Genomic DNA, 24,892 nt, shown 5'->3' with positions numbered 1-24,892 from the left:
AGAAAATAATAGACAGCTGACTGTTCTATTAGAGTATATCGATCTTTTCCGTGACTTGGATTTTGACAAGCAGGGATTTAGAGTCTATGCTTCAGCAACTTACTGTTTTCCCATAAAGTGCAAATTTACTAGAAAAACATGAGAACTGAGGTATAAATATTGAGCATAATTTGAGCATAATAGGTAAATATTGAGCATTAATTTAAGCATAATAGGCAAAATTTTGAGCAGTGCAGCATAGCATAATAGGTAAAATAATGAGCATAATCGGCGGGTCCCTAATGATAATGTATTTGAAACTTAAATTATTAAACATATATAGCATCTATAGGACATCCGCATGTCATGATCAAGTAAGTAGTAATTATTTTTATGTTAGCATATTGCATGCAATGGCCTTAGTTTTGTACTGTAGTCCAAAGGTGTATCTGGGAGGATTTCTGAGGTTTCCAGATACTAGCTAGTTATTAAGATATTCGGGCAATTAAAAATGTTCAGATTGAAATACCAGTCAACTACTCTAATGGAACAGTCACACATTGTAACATTACTTTTGCATAATAATCTAAAAAACATAATATTTCAGAGAGTTTTTAAGACCTGAGGCATGTCCCCAGAATGGCATGATGCCATCCATGTCTGTTGTATACTTCAAACTTCACATATGTAGCTCCACCACTTAATACTAGCCTGCTCCTGATTGTTAAGCAACCTATATCAATCAATTCCTAAATATTATATATTATCATGTTTAAAATGTCAGGCTGTCAGCTTTAAAGATGTTTTGTTACCAGATTCAAGCTTAGCTAAAATCTCTTGGAGGAGCATGGTGTCTTGATGCATGCATAATTATTTACTTAGACATCATTAAAATTAAATCTTTGATTTATTGTTTGACCCAATATATATCTACCCATTTTAGTGTTTATCACAGTAATTATTTTAAAATATTTTAATAATCTTTAATTTAAATTAAATACATTAAAATTTTTACAAAACAATGAGTACATTATTATTGGATTATAAAAAGCAGCTACAAACAATTAATTGTTCTTATATACCTGTGCACATAGGATACATGTGAATTATGGGAGTTCATCAAGTCTGTAGTATTTGACGCTGTTATCACCAGTGTCCCAATCTGCTATACAAACATGAGTAATGGTTTGACAGATAGCTTTGATAGTGAGAGTAGCTTCCTTCAGTCCAATACTAGCATTTCCATGCATGGGCTCCACTGTGGTAATTAATAGATTAATAACAACATCGTCAGTTTCTCCTTTACGAATTTCATCTGGAAGATAACTAGCTGCAATAATCTTTATGGTGAAGGTAGTCTGGTTTACATCATATGGAAATTCTATTGAGTCATTTGTCGCTTCAAAATGTGCTCCACTCCTTGCACTACCATCGTATGCAGTTACATTCACAATTGCTGGACTCTCAAAAGGTGGATAATCTTGTCGGACCAATGAGACATTTGCATACATGGCTAATTCTGACACAAAGAAAACTGCATTTTCATATGAGAATACTCCAGCATTATCATGATAGAAGAATACAACATCAGACTCCATTGAAGTAACACTGTCCACAATGATAGTTATATTAGCAGGACCAAGGTTAGGTTCAGCTTCACAGACTATTTCAGTATCATTAACAGTAACAATTGGATTGTTGCATTCTGATCTGTTAAATTCTGTTGTGAGGTAAACTCTCAAAGGTTTGCCATTACCAGAAGCAGTGGTAGGACCAAACTGGGACCCAGTGATAGTGATATTAGTGTAGTCATCTTTGAAAGTTGAGCTTGGACTAACAGCTTGTACAATAGGTGGTAACAATGATCTAAAGCCATTAGTTTGTAATACAGACACTTCATCAACTGTTATCAGAATATCGTGAGTCCCTACTGGTAGTTCAGGAGTTCTACATGACAAAGTTGTATCATTATATACAGTGACGTTAGTACATGTCATGTTGCCAATGTCAACTGTTACAACTGGGCCTTCTCCAGATTCAGTGGAAGGACCAAAATTTCTTCCATAGATGGTGACAAAAGTATCACCAACCATTCTGCCAGTGATTGGGAATATTCTAGTAAATATCGGTGGCAGTAAGTATCGGAATGCTTCTGAAATGTTCACCATTAGTGCACTACTGTCAATTGTCACAGTTAGCTGTATGTATTGGTCTATTATAGTATCATCAGCTACTGGTGTAATAGCAGACAATGTGTAGTTGGATAGTATCACAGTAGTGTTAATAGATAAGACATTGTTAAGGAGAACATCTACTTGTCTTGCTCCTGGTTCACCAGGAACTGGACCAAAGTTCCCTCCTTCTATAATAATAACAGTTCCACCACTAGCTCTACCAGCTGTTGGTCTAACTGATACAAACATTGGAGTAGCATAGTATGTGAATGTAGTTACTTGTGTTGCATTAACTCCATCAATTAGAGGAATAATTGGGTTAGGAATTGTGGCCTTGTCAAAGAAAGCGGTTTCAGTGAAAGTTAGGTGAGTGTCTTCTGTTGAAGTGGTCAAGCTAGGATGCAATTTGAGGTTGTCGATATCAGTTTCATTAAATTGAATAACAATTGTTAAGCTGTCATTGTAAGAGAATGCCATACCACCTATTAGAGTGTATGAATCATTTGCATCAAGGCCATCTTGTAGTGAAATTTGATCAAAATTGATTGTGGATATGTTGATTGGTTCATTGAAATGTAATGTAGCTTCTTCATCAATGAAATTAAAATGGTAAGAGATCAAGAATGGTGAAGTCATGTCTGGTGTATAATCATCTGCTTGCAAAGCATTGCCATTTCTGATAGGCACTAATGGATTACCATTCATATCAAAAATCAATGTTTTATTATTATCATCTCCAGACCCACCAGCAATACCAGATCCTGAGAATGCACCAGATCCACTAAACATGTCATCTGGTATATAAGACGCAGCAACAATGAATGTACTCTCTCTGCCTAGTGCCAGCATGTCAATATCCTTGATACGATTGATGTCAGAGAATCCTAATGTCACAGATATAACAGTGCTGTCTTGACCATTAAGATCTACAGACTCTTCAGTCAATTGTCTAAATCTATCCATGACTTGTGATTCAGCACTTTGTATTGTCAGTGATGTAATGTCTAAGCTGCTGGCATCAACAGTTTCTGAAAATGTCAAGTGCAGCACACCAGTGTTCATATCCAAATGATACTCAACAATCTCAGGACCAATCATGTCAGGAGTAAATCTGGTTACTTGAATAGCTCTGCCATTGATTATTTCCTCAACTGGATTTGTGTTCATGTCTCTTACTAAGTCACTAGTGATGCGTATGTAAGTGTTATCGTCATTTGTAGCAACATCTGTTAAACGTTTGATCTCATTCAAGTCATTTACATCTAACATAACATCAACTATAGTGCTGTCATTGGTGGATACAGCTCCTCCCTCTAACTGGTGCCAGAGAATTGTTGACACAATGTAACTATAATTAGCATCTTGTATGACAATTTCTTGTACAATGAAGCTACTGACATTCACTGTTTCATCAAAAGTCATTGATAACACTCCCAAATTCAGGTCAAGATCAAAGGACACCAACTTGGGACTCGTGGAATCATTCACATACATTGATACTTTAGTTGCATTATCAAATAAAACATCTTCTACAGAATTTTTGTTCATATCTCTGAAAGACAGTGATGTCATTGATAAGAATGCATTGTTTTCATCAGTAGCCAAGTCAGTATACCATTTGATGGCATTCAAATCAGTGGTTCCCAATTTAATTTCAATTATAGCAGAGTCGCGACTCTCTGTAACACTGCCAAATGGTAGAAGACCATCATTTAGTCTCCAGCTGGTACCATTGCCATCTTGTGATGCTTGGATTGTGATCTCATTGACATTCAGTGAGCTTGCATTGATAGTTTCAGTAAAGGTTAATGTAAGAATTCCAGTATCCATATCCATATCAAATCCCAAAAGTCTGGGGTCTATTGTGTCTTCATAGAAGTTCTGTACCATTTGTGCATTCATTGCAGATATGGGAACAACTGGGTTCCTGTTCATATCTTCTATAAGTAAATCATAAAATGATATGAAAGTGTTATTCTCATCAATGGCAAGATCGGTAAAAGCTTTGATGGCATCGGTATCTTCTTGCCCTAGTTCTATCACAATGATGTGATAATCTGGAGTGAATGACATGCTATGAAGTGGTAGCTCTCCCATAGTCAGGGTTACATACTCACTATACTCTGAGATGTTAGCATGGTTTTGTAGAGTAATTTCACCAATCATTAATGTACGGCTTAGCACTGTTTCTGAGAAGTACAAGATGAGTTGATGTGTTGTCATGTTGAGATCGAACCACCACAAGACAGGATCAACAAAATCAGGATAAAACATTTCAGTGACAAGTCCTTCACGTAGGTCGGTGGTGTTCTCTATTTCAACAACATAGTTGGGATCTAATGCCATATCTAAAATGGCATATTGTGTAATAACCAACCAACTATCAGTTCTAACTGTAAATATTTCTGTGATTCTCTTGATTTCATTGAGATCAACAAGTGAGAAATTAAACGTGACAACGGTACTGTCTCTTTCTTGTCTAGTGCCACTTGTTAGTGTATAACTGGATGATCCTTCAAAGAAATCTTGTAAAGTTATGGCAGAAAAATTCAAACTTGAAGAGTTTACTGTTTCGGTGAAGGTCATGGTAATTGTTTCAGCAGTCAAGTTTGTTACAAACGAAAGCAGAATTGGTCTAGTAACATCTTCGTAATGTTGCAAAACTTCTAATCCAAAACCATCTGCTCTCTCCTCAATTGAATTCATTGCCATATCATAAACTGATTCATTCATGTGTAACAAATAGCAGTCAGATATTTGCCTGCATATTATTCTTCTTTTAATCTCATTTAAATCATCAGTGGTTATGTTCAGTGTTAAAATAGTGCTGTCTGATAATGTATGGCGACCATTTGTAAAGGTGAAGTTATAGTCTATGTAAGTCTCATTATCTTGGAGAGAAAAGCCAGTGACATCAAATGATGAAGCATTCACTGTTTCATCAAAAGTCAACACCATAACACCCTCGTCCATGTCAATTGTGAATGAATCAACTACAGGAGGTGTTTCATCTGGCACATAGATATTTACTTGCGTAGCATTTCCATCTACAATAGCAACAACACTGTTATCATTCATGTCCCTTATGGAACTATTGGTGAATCCTATGAATGTTGTGTCACTGCTTACTGCAAGGTTTTGTCTTCGTTTGATTTCATTTCGATCTGATGGTCCTAGGTTGATGATTATGACGAAATCGTTGTCAGACATTGTGTAAGTTTCAGCAGTCAGTGTTCTTGAAGATGAGTGGTAATCTGGCAAAGAAACTGATCCACTCTGTATCGTCACTTCACCAACATCCAATGATGAAGCATTGACTGTTTCATTGAAAGTGAGAACTAGTGTATCATTATCCATACTAAGAGTAAAATTAACTAACACTGGACCAGTAAAATCTGGAGTGTGTATGCGACACTGCAGTCCTTGTTCCACTTCAACTACAGAGTTGTTTCTCATGTCATACACTGTCATATTGGTGATGATGACGTATGTATCATTACGTGAAATGGCTAGTTCACTTCGGTACTTCAGAGCATTTAAGTCAGTGAAGCCCAACATAATGGTAACAATAGGACTATCTTCATCCATTGTGCTTGACTCATAGGGTGTCGCATCTGTTAGAGTGTAGGTCAACAGTGTATCATTAGTGATATTCTCATCTGCAATTAGTGTAATTTGTGTTACATCAATTGTATCAATGACTTGGACAGTTTCAGAGAATGTTAATATCAATCTACCATCATCCATGTCTAAATCAAAGCTAGTTAGGGTGGGACGAGTCTCATCTGGTTCATAAAACAAGGTATCAATGGCTTGAGTAGTATTGCGTTCTACAACAAAGTTTCCAGCCATGTCTTGAATCAGTTCTTTGCTCCATGACAGGTAGGTGTCATTAGAACTGGTGGCAAGAGTTCTTATTTTCTTTATGGCATTTAAATCAACATGACCCAATGCAATAATAATTACCAAGCCATCATCACTAAATGACTTAGACCCATTAGGATATGGTGGTTCAGCAGTGAGGGTGTAGTTTACAGCAGCTAAATCACTTTCACTTTGGATTGTCAAGTATGTTACATTCAGTGATGCAACATTAATGGTTTCTGAAAATGTCAACGTAAGATTTCCAACATTCATGTCCAACTCAAATCCCAATAATACTGGGTCTGTGGTATCATTGACATATGACTGAGCTAATTGTGCTTCACTTTGTGGAATTGCAGTAACATTGTTTCCAACCATATCCTTGATGACTTGATTTGTGATAGACAGGTACGTGTCTGACAGTTCAGTAGCTAAAGAGCTAAGCTTCTTAATGGCATTGAGGTCTGTAGGACTAAAGTACAGTTTAAGAATTGGAGCATTAAATGTTGAGATTGGCATTGTTAAGTTGTTGATGTCAGTTACATTTTCTAGCAAGGTGCTGTCAGTTAAATTGTAGGACTCTGTGAAATTTGAATCATTAGTGTTTTGCAATGTGATTTCTTCAACTTGAAGTGTAGTGGCATCTACTGTTTCAGAGAAGCTAAACACCAGTGTGCCTTCATTGAGGTCAATGTCAAAGTTAAGAAGCACAGGACTTGTGGTGTCTGGTGTATAATTTTGTGGCATTTGTGTATTCAATCCATTGATCAATGGAACCACCATTTGTAGGTTATTGTCCACAAGTGCTCTTTCACTGAACACAAGCCAGCTTGTATATTCGTTGTCAGCAATTCGCATTTTCTTGATCTCATTCAAATCATCAAGTGAAATATTAATTGTTACCAATCTGTTATCAAGCATTCCAACAGTACTGAATGCAGTACTTTCGTTGCTCAATGAATAGTATGCCATTGTGTCATTTTCGGTTACATTAAGCTGTGACTGTAAGATAAACTCTTCGGGTATGAAGCTTGATACATCTACAGTTTCTGAAAAGGTTAAAAAGATTTGGCCTGTATTCATGTCCAAGTCATAACTGACAAGAGAAGGACGTTCAAAGTCGTCGTAGAACATTGCTGCTGGCATCTGTATTACAGGAGCAGATGGGTTTCCAACCATATCTGCAATGGCTCCCTCCATCAGTGTAAGATAGGTGGTATTGTGCATTGTAAACAAGTTTATATAAGCCTTGATGTTATTTAAGTCAGTGAAAGACAGTGTCAAAATAACCTGCAAACCATTGTTGGGTGATGTGCTACCTCGTTCTCTTAACTGGTAACTCATTGTGCTGTTACCATCAGTTTCTTCTAATGTAAATTTCTGAAATATCAATGTGTCTGGTCTGACTGGTTCATCAAAGTTTAGTATAATAATACCTGCTGTTAAATTGACTGCATAGTTGATCAAATTTGGAGGGGCATTTTCAATAGGACTTTCTGTAGATTGTAGCACTGTCTCGTTTAGTGGATTATCCATTGTCCAATCATACACGGCCCCTAGTTCAGCATACAGCCATGTATTGTTGACATCTACCCAAAGGTACTCAGCCAACTTGATTCTATCTACGTCACCCTTGGTTAGATTTAGTGTAACATTGTGGCTGTACAAGCTGTCAACACTCCCATTGGTCAAAGTGAGGTTGATTGTACCAAACATATCAGAGTATACGTGGAATCTTGTATAGTCAATTGTGGATAATGCCAGTGTCTCATCAAATAACAAGTAAACCTGCCACAAGTCTAAGTCAACAGTAAAATTCAGCAGGTTTGGATTGGTGGTGTCTGGTATGTATATCTCAACCATGATAGCCTCTCCATCATCAACGGGTACAAGAATATTGTCCCTCATGTCAACCACAGCACCAGCAGATAAAGACAGGTACGAATCATTTTCACTGTTGTACAAATTAACCAGTGATGTAAGATAATAAAAGTCATTATTGCTTATCATCACTTCAATAACTGGTCCATTTTCTGATAGAGTTTGTGAAGGATAAGCCAGCAACACTGTTTCATTTATTGCTGTCTCATTGTCTTGTAATGTTATTCCTTCAACCTGTAGTGAAGAAGAATTGACAGTCTCTGAGAAGAAAAGTATTAGTGTTCTTGAATCCATGTTGATATCAAACCGTTCCAATATTGGTGGAGTTTCATCATCAGTAAAGTTTCTAACTTGGAGAGGAGTTTCAACAGCAATGACGGGATTGGATCTCATATCTGTTACAGTATAGTTGGTAATCAACAAGTACGTGTTATTCTCATTAGTTGCAAGGTCAATAATTTTCTTGATTTCATTAGAATCAAATATACTTAGTTGAACTGGTACCACTGTATCGTCAATGCTGCTAGCCAGTAGAGTGCTGTTTGTGAGAGTGTAGTTACTTGCCTGCAATAGATCAGAGCTGATTAAGGTGATTCCACGAACATTCAAGCTCTCCACAAGTATAGTTTCATCGAATGTCAGCCACAGAATCGTGGAGTTCATGTCAAGATCAAATGATACTAATTCTGGTTCTGTTTTATCCCCAATGACTTGAGCTGCTCCCAGTGCATCAGTGGAATTGATTTCTATTAAGAAATTATTGTTCATGTCTTGAATTGCCAAAGATTCTACTACCAAATAAGTATTGTTTTCATCAGTAGCTAAGTCAGCAAACCTTTTGATGTTGTTGAGATCAATGGTATCCAAGACTACAGTTATTTCTGGTCCATTAGAGTTGTTGCTGTAACCAAACTGGAGCCTGTAACTAGAGTCACTTTCATTGAAAACCATAACATTTTGGAAAATAAAATTTGCTGTGTTTAGTGTTGATGCCCTCACTGTTTCAGAAAACGTGAAATGCAGTAAACCGGTGTTCATATCTAACCTGAAAGAATCCAATTCTGGTTGTACTAAATCAGGATAAAACTGCATGACTTGTTCAGCTATTTCAAGTATCACATAGTTGTTATTCATGTCTACAAGGAGGGCACTGCTGAATGACAAAAAGGTATTACTCTCATTGGTAGCAAGATCATCATATTTCTTTATCTCATTCAAGTCTGTTGTTGTTAAAGTCAAGTTGACATGAGTGCTATTCATGCTAGGACTGCTTATTCCACCAGTTAACCTGTACGATAATGCCATGTTATCTGTGAAATTTGATAAGTAAATCTGAGAAACATCCAAAGAATTAATATTCACAGTTTCATCAAAAATAAATCTGATTTCTTCACTCGTCAGATCTAATTCATATGATACCAGAGTTGGGCTGGTAGTATCTTCTGTATAATTCTTCACTTGCTGAGGTTCCATATAATCAACAGCAGTCACTAAATTGCCAGCCATATCTGCAATAGTGAAATTTGATAGAGAAATGTAAGTATTGTTTATGTCGGTAGCCAGACCAACAAATGTCTTTATGTAGTTGGTGTCCACAGGTAGCAGCTCAATACTCACAATTGGATCATCTGAATTTTGAGGAATTCCAGTCTCAAGTCTTCTATACACTGTGAAATTATAATCCTGAATTACAACTTCAGTGATGTTAAGAGAAGGTACTCTAACAGTTTCATTAAATGTCAGTATCAGGAGGTTATCATTCATGTTGAGATCAAAGCATACTAGGACTGGGCTAATGGTGTCTGACTGGTACAAAGAAACTTGTAGAGGATATGAAAAATTCAATTCATTGTTGTTCATATCTGTGATGGTGTACTGTGTGAGATTTATATGTGTAGTAGTATTGCTAACAGCAAGCATTCGGTCTCTCTTAATATTGTTGATATCATCCACTCCCAATTGAATGACGATAATGTATTCATCACTAGATGGAGAAGTGCTGTCATTGAGAGAATATGATGAGGTAAAGTTGTCATCCAGTAAAGTGATTTCTGAGAACACGAGTGTTGTTCTGTCCACAGTTTCTGTGAACATTAAAATAATCTGCTCTGAATTGAGATTAAGGTCAAATGACACTAACTGAGGTGGAGTTGTATCAGGAACAATATCACGTACAGGGAGGGCACTTGATGAAGGAATGGCTACTACACTATTCAAGTTCATATCTGTTATTGTTAAGTTAGTAATTGACATAAATGTGTTACTTCCGCTTTCATTGCTAGCCAAGTTTCTGATTTTCTTAATTTCATTTAGATCAAAGAATGACAGTGTTATGTTAATGACAGTGGAATCTTCCTCTGTCCAACTACTGTTGGTTAAAGTGTAACTGGAATTATTGCTATTATCCATTGTGCTCTGGAGTGTTATTTGAGCCAGATTTAGTGAGGAAGCAAGGACAGTTTCATTAAACTCAAGTGTGATTATTCCTGCATCGACATTGACAACAAAGTTCACCAAAACAGGATCTGTAATATCTGGTCTGAAGAAGCGTACTTGTTGTAGTTCATCATTGATAGGTACTAATTGATTGCTATTGATGCTGGTGTCATATACACTGTTATTCATAACTTGGAGATATGTAGTGTTATTATCAGTAGCAAGATCTGATATTCTTTTTATTTCATTTAATTCATATTCTGTTAATCGAATTATGAGTACTATGTCAAAGATTTCCTCCACAGTAGGCCTTGATGTCAGCTGGAATGAGCTTCCAGTACTATTGGAAGTATTGTGTAGAACAAATCTGGTGGTATTAAGTGTTTGACCATTCATTGTTTCAGAGAAAGCCAAAATGAGTTCTCCGGTATTGAGGTCTAAATCATATTGCTCTAATATTGGATGTGTTTCATCCTCAGTGTAATTGTTAACCCTATGACCATCTGATCTGGTTAAAGGCTCTACATAGTTATCATTCATGTCTTGAATCATATCTGATGTAAAATTGATAAATGTTGAAAATGTACCAATTGCCAGTGATGTAATGCCTTTAAGAGCATTTGAATCATTCTTGTGCAGTTCAATGATGACTTCTGGACCATTACTGCTGTTAGAATAGCTCAATGGTAGCAGAGTATAGGAAGTAGTATTAACATCACTAGGGTCAGAATATAATGTAATCTCTGTCACATTCAAGGTTCTAACATCAACCGATTCAGTAAAAACAAGTGTAAGAGTCTCTGGAGCATCCATATCCAAGTTAAAGTAAACAAGAGCTGGATCTATATTATCTGCTGTATAATTACGTACTGGAATTGGATCATTTATTGAAACAAAAGTATTCCAATTAAAGTTCATGTCTTGAATGAGTCTCATCATAACTGCTATATATGTGTTACTTTGTGAAGTAGCCAGGTCCTCCATTATTTTAATTTTGTTGAGGTCTCTGGTGTCCAACTGTATAGTAACAACTGTGCTATCATTGCTAATAGCATTTCCATATCTCAGCATCCACATACTCGTAGCATTTTCATTTGACAGTATTATCTTGTTCACGGCTAACATCTCAACTCTAACAGTCTCAGAAAAGTAAAGTGTAAGCACTTCAGATGTTAAATTCAAGTCAAACATCAACAGTCTTGGTGGTGTGGTGTCATTCACAAACTCTGTAACTAGTTCAGCATCTGTAGGTAAGATTGCTACAACTGGGTTTCCATTCATGTCAGTAAGTGTTTCACTAGTAAGCGACAAGTATGTATTAGATTCATTATGAGCCAATCCTCTTTGACGTTTAATCTCATTCAAATCAGAGTCCAACAAATAAATGTCAATAATAGTAGAATCCTCCATGGAAGTATTGTATGCCGAAGAAAGAGTAAGCTGGCAAACACTGGTATTTGATGGTACTCCTAATAGTGTTATTTGGTCTGGTCTCAGTGATGTTGCATTAACTGTTTCATTAAAAATCAGTGTCAGCAACCCTATGTTCATATCAAGGTTGAATTGATACAAGCCAGGATTTATGAAGTCATTGTAATATGAAGTTACATTGATAGCCATGGAAGCAGGAATTGCATTCAATCGATTATTATTCATGTCAAGAATGGAGCCCATCATCACAGAAATAAAAGTATTCTCTGAAGTAGTTGCTAAATCAGTTAGCCTCTTAATCGTATTCAGATCATTTCTACCTAGCATTACATAGATAACAGTGGAATCCAACCCAATGGGGTCACCACCCAATATGTCTGAGTCTTCTGTTAGTGTAAAGTTCGTTGAAAGCATTTCATTATGCAAAGTGAATCCTGTGATATCCAAGGTACTTGCATTAACTGTCTCCGAAAAGAAAAGGGTTAGAATTTCTGATGTCAGATTGAGAGAGAATCGTTCTAATGATGGGGGAGTCCTATCTTCATCAAATTCAATAACTTGCAATCCATCATCTGCAGTAATCTCAATCACTTCATTTCCAAATATATCTCTTATTCCATATCTGTCAATGGATAGGTACGTATTGTTTTCATTAGTTGCAACAGCAGACAGACGCTTTATCTCATCTAAGTCATCTTTCCCAATGGTAACTTTTTGTATTGGTATGTCCATGTTCCAATTATCAGTTATACCTGTGAAGGCAAAATATGAGTCTGGGTCACTATCTCTGACTTCAGAATTCTGAAGAGTTAAAGCAGTTGCATTGAATGTAGCAGAATTGACTGTTTCACTAAAAGTAAGATACATGCAGCCTAGGTTGAGATTCAGGGTAAAGTTCACTAGCTGAGGAGGTGTGAGGTCTTCAGTGTAGTTCACAGACACTTCTAAAGCAGATAAGTTATTCTCAAGAGGGAGATTATATTGATCAAAATGGTCTTGAACAAGTCTGTCAGTCACAGTAAGATATGTGGAATATTCATTCACAGCTATACGTCTGGTCTTTAATTCATTAACATCATCAATATCCAGTAATATCATCACAGTTGTATTGTCCATCATACTAACATTACCATTCATTAGCTGGTAAGAGTGATTTACATCAGTGACGTTAAAATCCAACTGTAGAGTGATTTGATCCACAGCAAATGTTTCAATATCTATTGTCTCATTGAAATAGAGAGTAAGCTTTTCTGGTGCATCCATGTCTAGATCAAAGCTTCTCAACAATGGTCGGTTGGTATCATTCACAAACATGGAATTTGGAACTGCATTAGCTTGTGAAACAGCAACAATTGAATTGTTATTCATGTCCCTCACAGCATCATATAAAAACCTTATAAACGATGTTGTATTGCTGATCAATAATCTTTCCATCTTCTTAATCTGGTTAAGGTCATTATCAGTGATGTGGAAATCAATAAATCTTCCATTTGGACTGTTAGTAGACCCACCTCTAAAATGATACTCTTCTTCAGGTGATCCCAGTGATGACTGAACAGTGAAGTAGTTGAAACGTAAACTAGAAGCATTTACAGGTTCATTAAATATAAGTGTCAAAATACCAATGTTTAAGTTTGTTATAAAAGTAGTCAGTAGAGGTGGTGTGGTGTCCTCTATAAACTCATAAGCACCAATGACAATGGAATTTAATGGGTTGGCTATAGTAGCCATATCGTGTACAGTTCCATTTCGTAACCTTAAGAAACTATTGCTTTGATCAGTGGCCAACAATGTCAACAACTTGAGTGTATACTGATCAGGCAGAGTTATCTGAATGTCTACAACATCACTATCGTTGGTAATGGAAGAGCCGTGAGTCATTGTGTAATTTTGGAACATGGTAGCAAAATCAGAAATCGTAGAGAAGAAGGTAAAAGATGTGTAGACAAATGTGCTCACATCAACAGTTTCATCAAACACTAGGGTGAGAACTCCATTATCCATATTTAATGTGAAGTTAAGTAAGTTTGGATTGGTGATATCTCGTGTGTAGTTTGATGCTTGTAAGGCCATTACAGCAGTGATAGGTACAACACTGTTATCATTCATGTCTTCAATAGCAGCTGAACGGATAGCCATAAAAGTGGTATTAACATTTTGTGCTAACAATTGATGTCGCTTGATTTCATTCAAATCTGGTGTACTGATATGTACTAGCATAATGTAATCATTTGTAGAGTTAGAGTAGCTACTTTGTGTCAGTTCCACAAAGTCACTTGAATTACTCGTTCGCTGTATTCTAATGTGTTGCGTCATTAAAGTACTGATATTAACGGTCTCATCAAATGTAAGGAACAACTCACCTTCATTTACGTCCAGCACAAATTCCACTAGTTTGGGTGAGGTTCTGTCTGGAATCAAACGATTCACCATTTCAGCATTGGTACTTGAAACAGGTGTCAGTAAATTGCCACTCATATCTACTACAGTGACATTGGTCAGTGCTATAAATGTATTACTTTCATTGGTAGCCAGTTCTGTTATTCTCTTCAAATCATTTAGGTCATCAAAACCCAATGCTATAGTGATCACAGTACCATCACTAGTACTTGACATTGTGACCAAATTGTTTGTTTCTCTAAACGTGAGCTGCAAACTGGAATTGGCCAATGACTGATTAGAAAGAAGAGTGGCTTGTAAGATGTCAAAGCTTGATGCATTCACAGTTTCATCAAAAGTTAACAGTAGCTCACCATTGTCAAGATCTAGATCAAATGACATTAGCTGTGGATCAGTTGTATCTGGTGTAAGCATATCCACCGGTGCAGCAGCACCATCAGTAATTGCTACAACATCTCTTCCGAAGACATTGAGATCTATATAACTATTAATCAACTCCGCACCAAATGTCAAATAGGTATTGTTAGGGGTAGTAGCTAATCCAGTAAGATTCTTGATCTCATTCAAATCTTCAGTAGTTACATAGATCATGATAGTGTAGTCAGGAGTACTGTTGCTAAAGCCACCTGTTAATGTGTGAAATATTGTGCTGGTGAGATTATTTTGTAAAGTGACAGCTGTAGGATCCAGAGTAGAAGGATCTAAAATGTTATCAAATGTCAGAGTGAGCAGACCATTGTCTAAGTCAAAGTCAAAGCTTTCTAAATTGGGGGATGACCTGTCCAAATCCACACGCAGTGCTTGTACACCCATGTCTGCTTCTATTTGTATTTGAGGATTACTAGCAAAATCAAACACTGCTCCAGTTACTAAGGAAAGGAAAGTATTTCCTGTTTGAGTTCCTAATAATTCATTTAATATCAAGTTCTTATAGTCTGCTCTATTTAACTCAATTTGAATGCGCCTTCTCAAGTTTGTCATCTCTCCATCATATGTAACTGTTCCTCCTGTTAAAGTGTAATTGCTACCTTGTCGAACGATGTTGTTGGTATACTGTTGTATTGTGATGAGTGATGTGTTGATTGCTCTAATATCAACTGGCTCATCAAAAGTGAGAATCATTACTCTTGAATTGAGATTCAGTTCATTAAATTGAGTTAGCTCAGGGTTGATGGTATCAAGGAAGTAATCACCTACCAGCAATGGATTAATGGCATTGACTCTTGGTTGTGCATTGTTGTCACTCAAATCTTGTACCAAGTCTTCAGTATAAGTGATGTATGTTGTAGTAGCGGACGCAGCTAGATTGTGAATAGCCTGCAACTCTAGCAAGTCTACTGGGTTAAGAGTAAACGCAACCTCAAGACTATCATCTTCAGTTATGACGAAACCTCTAGTAGTTGTCAAGGTGTATGACACAGTGGCATTGAACATATCTTGAATGGTCAGTTCATATGGATTAAAACTGGTAACACTAACCGTTTCACTGAATAATAATAGTAGTTCTCCGGATGTCATGTTTAATGAAGCGTTAACAACAATGGGTCCTATACTATCTGAGTGAACCATACTAGCACGCTGGTATGATGAAGGGCTCAGCAAATTCCTAGACATGTCAGCAATAGTAGTGTTCACAGCAGAAAAGAAAGAATTTGCCAAATTAGTGTAGAATTGATCATTGACTCTTAAAACTTCCACATCAACAGGGTTTAGATAAAAACTCACAGTAAGGCCATTATCTTCAGTGACCCTTGTTCCACCAGTAAGAGTGTAGTTGATAACCAATGAAGGAAATATAAGTATATTAATATTATGAAGAATGACTGATGTTGGCATAAATGTAGAAACATTTACTGCTTCAGAGAATGTGAAAGTAAAATTACCAAGTGACATGCTCACTGTAAGGCCAATAATTTCTGGTGGAGTAATATCAGGTATGTAATTTGCTACATGCAAAATCTCTCCAATCACCTGGTTGTCATTCATATCTAACACTGTTTCATTACTAAACATTAGATAGCAGTCTGAACCCATTAAATCAAAAGTGCAAAGATTAATCAGTTTGATAGTATTTAAGTCATCTGCATTGAACTTGTATGACAGTACAATATCATCTACATCAGTTAACAGGGTGCCAACTGATGGTGTAAAGTTCAGAGATGGAGGATAGTCATTAAGCAATGTTAAAGTTTCAATTTGGAAAGATGATGCGTTGACTGTTTCAGAAAATGTTAAGTGAATGTCTCCCATGTTCATGTCCAGTGTAAATCGCAGCAATTCTGGTCTTCTAGTATCTGGTATGAAGAGGCGAGCTCCAACACCAGAAGCACTTGAAACTTCATCTACGGCATTACCAGCCTGATCAAAGATAGTGTTGGCTGTTAATGATATGTAAGTGTCAGATTCATTTGTTGCAACAGTAGTAAGCTGTTTGATCCTGTTAAGATCACCTGGAGAAATTGTGATTTGTACAATTGGATTGTCATAGCTTTCAGAATTTCCTCCGGTCAGCATAAATTGAGCATCTACTGACACAAACTCACTTCCTTGCAGTGTAATATCTGTTACAGACAAACTAGAAACATTTACAGTTTCTGAGAAGGTCAACTCAAGCAACCCAATGTTCATGTCCAAGGCAAAGTCAACCAGATAAGGATTAATCGTATCAGCATTATACCTTCTTGCTTTAATGGCAAAACCATTCAAAACTGGGATCACTGGAAGGTCACTATAATCCTTCACTGCATCCATTGTAATTGTAAGGTAGGTATTGTCAGCACTTGTAGCAATGGACTCTAAACTCTTAAGAATATCCAAGTCCTTCTTTACCAGTTTGATGTTTAGTACAGGAGGATGACCAATGCTTAGGACAGGACCACTGAACGTCCCATTGCTTAAGGTATAAGCTTTAGAGATTCCAATATATGTCATAGGATCTGATTCATTTAGATATATTCCTTTGCTGTAATTCTGTAAGACATCTAATTCAAATTCACTACTCAGTAAAGTGAGGCTCTGTGGTGTAATTATTGGATCATCTGCCAAAAGAATCACTTCAGAAAAGGTTAATTTCAATTCTTCTGTGGTCATGTCTAAATCAAATGATACCAGGTATGGCCTGGATGCATCAGCGATCAGTGAAGTGTAAGGTATCTCAGTCATGTTGTTAGCAATGCCTTCCATATCTTTAATGGCATCTTCACCAAACACCAAGTTACATGCTGATGTCAAGTTACCACGACACAACGGCCTGTTCTTCTTTAACAAATCGAAATCAAAATCATTCAGGCTCATGACAACCACATCACTGTAACTTTCAACTACAAATCCACCAGTCAGTTGATAAGAGTAACTTCCCATTGTGAATTGTATTTTAGTGGTGTTTAGAGTTGACGAATTAACTGACTCATCAAATGTAAGTTCCAACGTTGATGTATTCATATTCAGTGCAAAGTACTGTAGTGTTGGTTCAGTTTCATCAGGGACAAACACAGTGACATTCAAAGCAGCCATCCTAGGAATGGGAACTAGGAAATTAGTTTGCATATCAAACACCGTACTAGCTCGTACTGAGATGTACGTGTTATCTGTATCTGTACAAAGTAAAGGTCTTCTCTTAATTTCATTTAAATCGAATGCAGAAAGCTGTAGTAAAGCAAACGGTCCATTGATAGTGGTGTTGGCTGTGGTTTCTGATGAAAGATTATAAGATTCTTCTTCATCATCTGATGCTTGATAAGAATTCTGCAAATAGATGGTAGTTGCATTGATTGATGATACACGAATAGTCTCAGAAAAGTAAAGCGATAGTATACCAACATTTAAGTCAAGATCAAACCTTGTCAACACAGGTCTGGTGCGATCAATGGTGTAATCATCTGCTATCCGGGCATTCATTCCATTTAACAGTGGAATAACCATCAACTGGCTCTGATCTACAATACCATAGTCATCCATCAGCAACCAGCTTGTTTGTGTTGACTTAGCTATTTCAAGGGTCTTGAGAGTATTGACATCATCTAACTCAAGTACAATGGTGATCACGATGCTATCATTGACAGGTTCTACTCTTCCACCTGTTAGCCTATGTGTGTGAATGGAACTGTTTATGAAGGAATCAGCTTGGAGTGAGAATGCAGTGAAGTTGACACTCCTGGCATCCATTGTTTCAGAGAATGTAAGATGAAGTAGAGAAGCATCCATGTCCAAATGGAATTGTACTAAATTGGGCCTTCCGGTGTCATTGATGTACATGTCAGGTGATTCAGCATCATAAGAAGGTATTTCCACTACTGGGTTAAGACGCATGTCAGATATCAAATCTTCTGTAAAAGAAAGATAAGACGTCTCATCACTAATAAGAAGACCTTCCCTGTATTTGATAGCGTTTAAGTCATCAGGACTGATATCGATGATTATTTCTAGCCCACTTGGGCTATCTGATGTGCTAGTTTGAAGAGTGTAATACTCTTGAGGAACAGAAGATCTGTTGCTTGTAGACTGAAAGGTGATCTGTCTTGTATCCAGTGTTAAATGGTCCACAGGCTCATGAAAGTTCAGTATCAATGTACTGGTATTGATGTTAATGACATACTCTCGTAATGTTGGTTGAGTGTCGTCATCAGTAAAGTTCCTTACTACTTGTAGTGCCGGATTAGAAGGACGTTGGATACAAGCTAAGTCAAGCATTACACCAGGTGCTAGGTGAAGATAAATATTATCTGGCATAGTTGCTAAATTTCTCATCAACTTGACTTGATTGAGATCAAAGAAATCTAACTCAAAGGTAACAACAGGATCATTATACATGTTCAGTACTATTCCATTCATTACTGCAAATGATTCCAATGGCTCATTCAAGTGGCTTTGAAGAGTTATCAAAGTTTCTTGCAAAGACATGGCATCCACAGTTTCATCAAAAGTCAAAATCAACTGCCCCATGTTAAGATCAAAATCAAAATCAAGCAGTGTTGGATTGGTGGTATCATCAATATAACTTCCTACTGCAAGACTATCATCATCAGCTATGGGCACAACCTCTAGTCCTACCATGTCCATAATGGTAGCATTAGTGATGCTCACATAAGTATTGTTCATCTTTGTAGCCAGTCCCGTAAGCCTCTTTAATTCATTTGAATCCAGTGTTCCAATGTATAGCAATACAATGGGTCCATTGGTACTGTTAGTAAATGTACCCAGTGGATACTCTGGCCCAGGTTGTAGTGTGTAGTTCTCTATGCTGAAGCCCATTTCATTGTGCAGCGTTATCTGGCTGATATCAAGGGTTGGGAGATTCACAGTCTCTGAGAAGCTTAGAGTAAGCAGTGGTGCACCATCCATGTCTAAGTCAAATGCTATGAGCTCTGGTCTACTCATGTCATCAGAATAGTTACCAACCTGTATTGGTAAATTGGATACATTAAGGCAGTTGCCATTCATATCCAAAACTGTTGAATTCAACAATCTAATTGATGTAGTATTTATGTCAATTGCAAGGTCTTCGAGGATTTTGATTTCATTCAAATCTGAGTTAGCTAGTGTAACGACTATGACAGTTGAATCTTCCTCACTAATAGATGCATCACCTGATGGAGGAGAATATTGGAGGGTATATGTTGTACCAGTGAATTCATTAACAAAAGTTATGGTTGTGACATCAAAGGAATCTACTCGAACAGTTTCATCAAATGTAAGTGTAAGAACTCCAGTGTCTGCATCAAATGTTACATTAACAAGGACTGGTTTAGTTGTGTCTTCTGTAAAGTTAGTGACTTGGAGTGACATATTCATAAATAATTGATTCTCAAATGCATCTTCTGCAAACATATTGGTGGCAAAAATGAATGTAGTTTCATTGGATACTGCCAGCATTCTCATCTGCTTGATGGTGTTGAGGTCATCAGTAGAAAATGTGATCTTCACTTCAGGTGGGTGACCAGGTCCAATAGAGAGCAGCGATGGACCAGTGATACTGGCATAATATGTCAAAGTATACTCCATAGTTTCATTCCCTGTTTCTTGTTCACTTAGTAGCGTCAATTCCCTCACATCAATGTCATCTACTACCTCAGAAAAAGTTAAGAAAAGTTCACCAGAGTTTAGATCAATGTCAAATTCTATTAGCTCAGGTGGTGTTGTGTCTGCAGTGAACATGTTAGCTGGTCTTGTTTCATTCATTCCTTCAAACAATGGGGTAACCACATTGTCTACCATATCTTGTATAGTGTCATTCAGGAAGAGGAAAGTGTCACTGATGTTAGATGCCATATTTCTGATGAATTTCAATTGATTTAAATCTTCTTGGGATAAATCAATTGTTATGAATGGACTATCAGAAGAGTTGGATGTACTGCTAATCAGAGTGTATCCTTCACCCTCAAAATCACTGTTGTTGAAAAATATAACTCGGCCAGGTATCATCAAGGTGTTGGCATCAACAGTTTCAGTAAAGTTAAGAAACAGTTGCCCACTATTGAGGTCCAAGTGGTAAGCATCAACATCGGGTGGAGTTGTGTCATTGGTGAAATATCTTACGTTCTTACCGTCCTCTTTTGAGACAGCTACAAATGGATTTCCAGCCATATCTTGTAAGGTTGTATTGTCAGCACTGAGGTATACGTTATTTCCAGACGTTGCCAAGTTTTGTAACTTCTTAATCTCATTTAGATCATACCATGAGATGTTGATCATCACCACTGCAGAATCATCTTCCTGAACTTTTCCACCAGTAAGTGTGTAAAACTGTCCATTATAATCAGACTCTGTAACATTCTCAGTAAGATTCACCAGATCAGGATATTGTGATAGGGTGATATGACTAGTGTTAATGGTACTAACCCGAACTGTTTCATCAAAATAGAGTGTAATTACTCCAGTGTTCATGTCAAGGTCATACTCTTCAAGTACAGGACTTGTGCTGTCTCTGGTGTAGTTTCTTACTTGCTTTGCAGAATCACTTGTAATGTTTTCAACTGCATTAGAGTTCATGTCGTATATAGCAGTTGCAGGAAATGAAATGAATGTGGTATCATTGTTATATGCAAGTGTATCATATTTCTTTAAGGTATTCAAGAAAGTTAAGCCAAATGTTATAACAACAATGGGGTCATTTTCCATAGACGCAGAACTGTTTAATATAGTAAGATGTCCACCTTCCATAAGACTGGTACCATTTTGCAGTGTAATTTCATCCAACTGTAATGAAGAAACATTTATTGTTTCAGTGAAATACAAGACAAGTGTGCCAGTGTTGACATCAAGATCAAAATCAACCAAACTTGGATTAACATCATCAGGATAGTATACGCTAGCTGCTTTAGGATCATCAAGAAATATTCCATTGACTCTGTTGTAATTTGTATCATTAATGGTGATAGACTGAAGTAGTAAATAGGTAGACGAGTTGGAAACTGCCAAGCTGGTGAGCTTCCTGATCTCATTCATGTCATGAGTGCCAATATCAATGGTAATGATATGGAAAGTTTCATCATCAGAATATGAGTAAATTGGAGGGAAACCACTATTCAAAGTCCATTGTTCATATGATTCATTAGAAGAAACTAAAGTGATGCCCTCAACATTCAAAGAATCTATTTCAACAGTCTCATCAAAGCTGAGTATCAGCTCATTGCTGTTTAGGTCCAAAGTGTATTCTTCAAGTGATGGTCGGACTAAGTCTTCATAAAAATTGTCAACACGTTTAGCTTGTTCAGGCTCAATAGCAACAACTGCATTGCAGCTCATATCTTGTATTGTTTGATTGGTAAAGCTAATATAGGTAGTCTCATTGCTGACTGCTAAATCATAGAATCGTTTGATGTAGTTTAAGTCATCTCTGTGTAGCTTAAACCTCAGCACTATACCATTTTCATTCAGTACTTGTCCATCAATTAAAGTACGATTACTTATGGTGAAGTTTGCAGTGTCATTTGACATTTCACTTCCCCAGAATGTCACATACTCTGGTTTAAATGAGCTAACATTTACTGCCTCTGAGAATGTTATAGTCAGTATTTCAGAGGTGAGATTAAGGTTATATCCATTCAGTTCTGGTAAGTTTTGATCAACTTTGCATTCCTCAGAAGGTAGTGCACTGGTGGCGGGTATTTGAGCAATACTATTTCCAGCCTGGTCTTTTACAGTATCGTAGTGTACTCTCAGATGGATATTTCCACAACAAAATCCATCTTCTATTTTAATCTTTATAAGATTAAGGTCATCTTCCTTGAGATATACACATAATCTTGTGATGGAATCATTGCAATACTCCACAGTAGCATCTCCAAGCTGAATATCTACAAAAGTTTCAGGCTCACCGCACTCAACAATTTCTCTTCTTCTTCGACTACGAACATCTCCAGAGCCAGACCCAGAAACATCAGTAGCCAGCATGTTTTGGATAACTATTCCTGAAGTATTAACTGAATTGATATCTATTGTCTCGTCAAATGTTAAGATAATTAAGCCCAGGTTGAGGTCAAATGTAAACGATAACAGCATTGGTCTAGTAATATCTTGTTCAAAATTCAAAACTTGAATAGCATCATACAGATCAACAGCAACTAGTGGTATTTCTTGCACATCATCAACAGTGTCAGACGTTGCTGCTAAAAACGTTGTTTCATTTGACACAGCCAAATGGATCAAATCCTTGATGTTGTTTAAGTCATCAGTTCCAATGGAAATACTTAAAGAAGATGTGGGCTCAAGTGACACAACCGAGGTGGTATCGTCCATACCAAGTGTGTAGCTGTGGTTGGATTCATTCATTCGACTGGAACTTTGCAATGTAATCTCGCCAACCACAAAAGTTGATGTCAGTATTGTTTCAGTGAAACTTATAATTAATTCTCCAGCATCCAATGAGAGATTAAAGTGGAGTATTTCTGGAGGTGTGCTGTCATTCGTGTAGCTATTACCATCTACTACTAAGCCCATGTTGTTAGAGCAATTCCTCTCCATTACTGGAACATCGTTCAAGTCCTTTATTAGCAGTTCTGTGTAGGATAAGAAAGTTGTGCTGGGTGATACTGCTATTCCAAGTTCCTTCAATTTATTGATATCTTCTAGAAGGAATGAAAACGTTACAGAGTCAGAGTAATAAAATGGCATCATCCATCTTTCTGCACTTCCAAAATCAGCAGACCCACTACCAGATGTGCCCACATCTTCACTATCACTGGAGAATAAGGCACTATCAGTGTTGACCACACAACCAGTAAGAGTGTAATAATTTGTACAGTCTAGACTGGAGGCAAATGTAATTTCTGCACAGTCAAAACAAGAAACATTCACAGTCTCGTTAAAGAACAAAGTCACAAATTCTTCATTCATGTTAATGATGTAGGAATTAACAGAGGGTAAATTTGTATCATTAATATAGCCAACTGCTTGCTTAGCATTTCCATTCAAAATGGCCACAATTGGATTTCCATTCATATCTGTAATAAATTCTCTTGTTAATGTCAAGTAAGATGTCTCAATATCAATTAGCAGTGCATCAATTCTTTTGATCTCATTGAGGTCTTCAAGAGAAATACTGATGACTACAGAAAGGCCATTTGATGATGGTGTTGAACTAGAAGTCAACCTTACACCTGTCCTAGATCGTTGAGCATTCTGTACTGTCAGAGCTCCAGCAGCCAATGTGCTGCTGTTGACGGGTTCATCAAAGAATAGTGTTAACCGGCCAGAATTGAGATCAACTATGAATACATTTAGTCTTGGTGGTGTGCGGTCTGGAGTATACAAACTAACTTTGAGTGTAGTAGACTCCACAGGATTTGGCTCAATAGATAAATCAGTTATGGCATTACTTTGCAGTGTAATGTAACTATTGTTGACTGTAGTGGCCAAGTCTTCAATGAGCTTTATTTCATCCAAATCAACTTTAGCTAGCATTATTTCAATTACATTGCTGTTGGATGAAATGACTCTTCCACCTCTTAAAACACGCCTGCTTTCCATATGAGAGTCATTGGTAGAGTGAAATATAATTCTGTGGAATATTACAGATCGTGTGTCCACTGTTTCATCAAAGTAAAGGGTGAAAATGCCACTGTCTAAATCTAAATCATATCTAAGTAGCTGTGGATTGACAATGTCGCTAGTAAAATTTCTGACTGGTAAAGCCATAGATGGTGGAATGGCATTAACTCGGTTGCCATTCATGTCTCTAATAGTAAATGTTGTCAGAGAGATATGTGTGTCACCTTCACGAGTAGCCAAACTGGTTCTCTGCTTGATTATATTAGCATCATCTCGAGATATTTTAACAACAACTGATGTACCATCTTCACTTTCTGAATAGCTCGATGATGTGAGAGTGTAGGCCTGTCCTGAACCATCACTATTTTGCTGCATTGTTATTTCAGTAACATTCAGTGAAGCAGCATTGACAGTTTCATCAAAGAACAATGTGATTTCTGTCGTACTCACATCCAAATCAAATGCTGTTAGCTTTGGTGCAGTCTCATCAGGAGTATAGACTGTTACTCGGTAAGCATTGCGTTGTGGAATTGCATTGATTTCATTATCATTCATGTCCAACACACCAGCTTCCAGAATTCTAAGATATGTAGTCAAATTTTGAGTAGCCAAATCTGTAGTCCTCTTAACTTCATTTAAGTCATCAATATCCAATTTTAACATTACAACTGTTGAATCATTTGACAATACAGATCCTTGCTGCAATTGATAAGATGTTATTTGTGGTAATATAGGAGCAG

At 37.0% G+C, this 24,892-nt stretch overlaps 1 protein-coding gene across 1 annotated transcript in view; it reads right to left on the bottom strand.

Annotated features, from left to right (window-relative positions):
- Positions 1-937: 937 nt before the first annotated feature.
- Positions 938-24,892, bottom strand: part of LOC136241328 (uncharacterized) — a 49,918-nt gene continuing 25,963 nt past the window's right edge. Inside the window, exon 4 of the mRNA XM_066032519.1 lies at positions 938-24,851. Coding sequence (XP_065888591.1) covers positions 1,086-24,851 — 23,766 coding nt within the window. The 3' untranslated portion in view covers positions 938-1,085. The remainder of the gene's footprint in view (positions 24,852-24,892) is intronic.

This window comes from Dysidea avara, chromosome 12, assembly GCF_963678975.1.
Source record: "Dysidea avara chromosome 12, odDysAvar1.4, whole genome shotgun sequence".
NCBI lineage: Eukaryota > Metazoa > Porifera > Demospongiae > Dictyoceratida > Dysideidae > Dysidea > Dysidea avara.
This window is presented reverse-complemented; position numbering and strand designations above follow the sequence as displayed.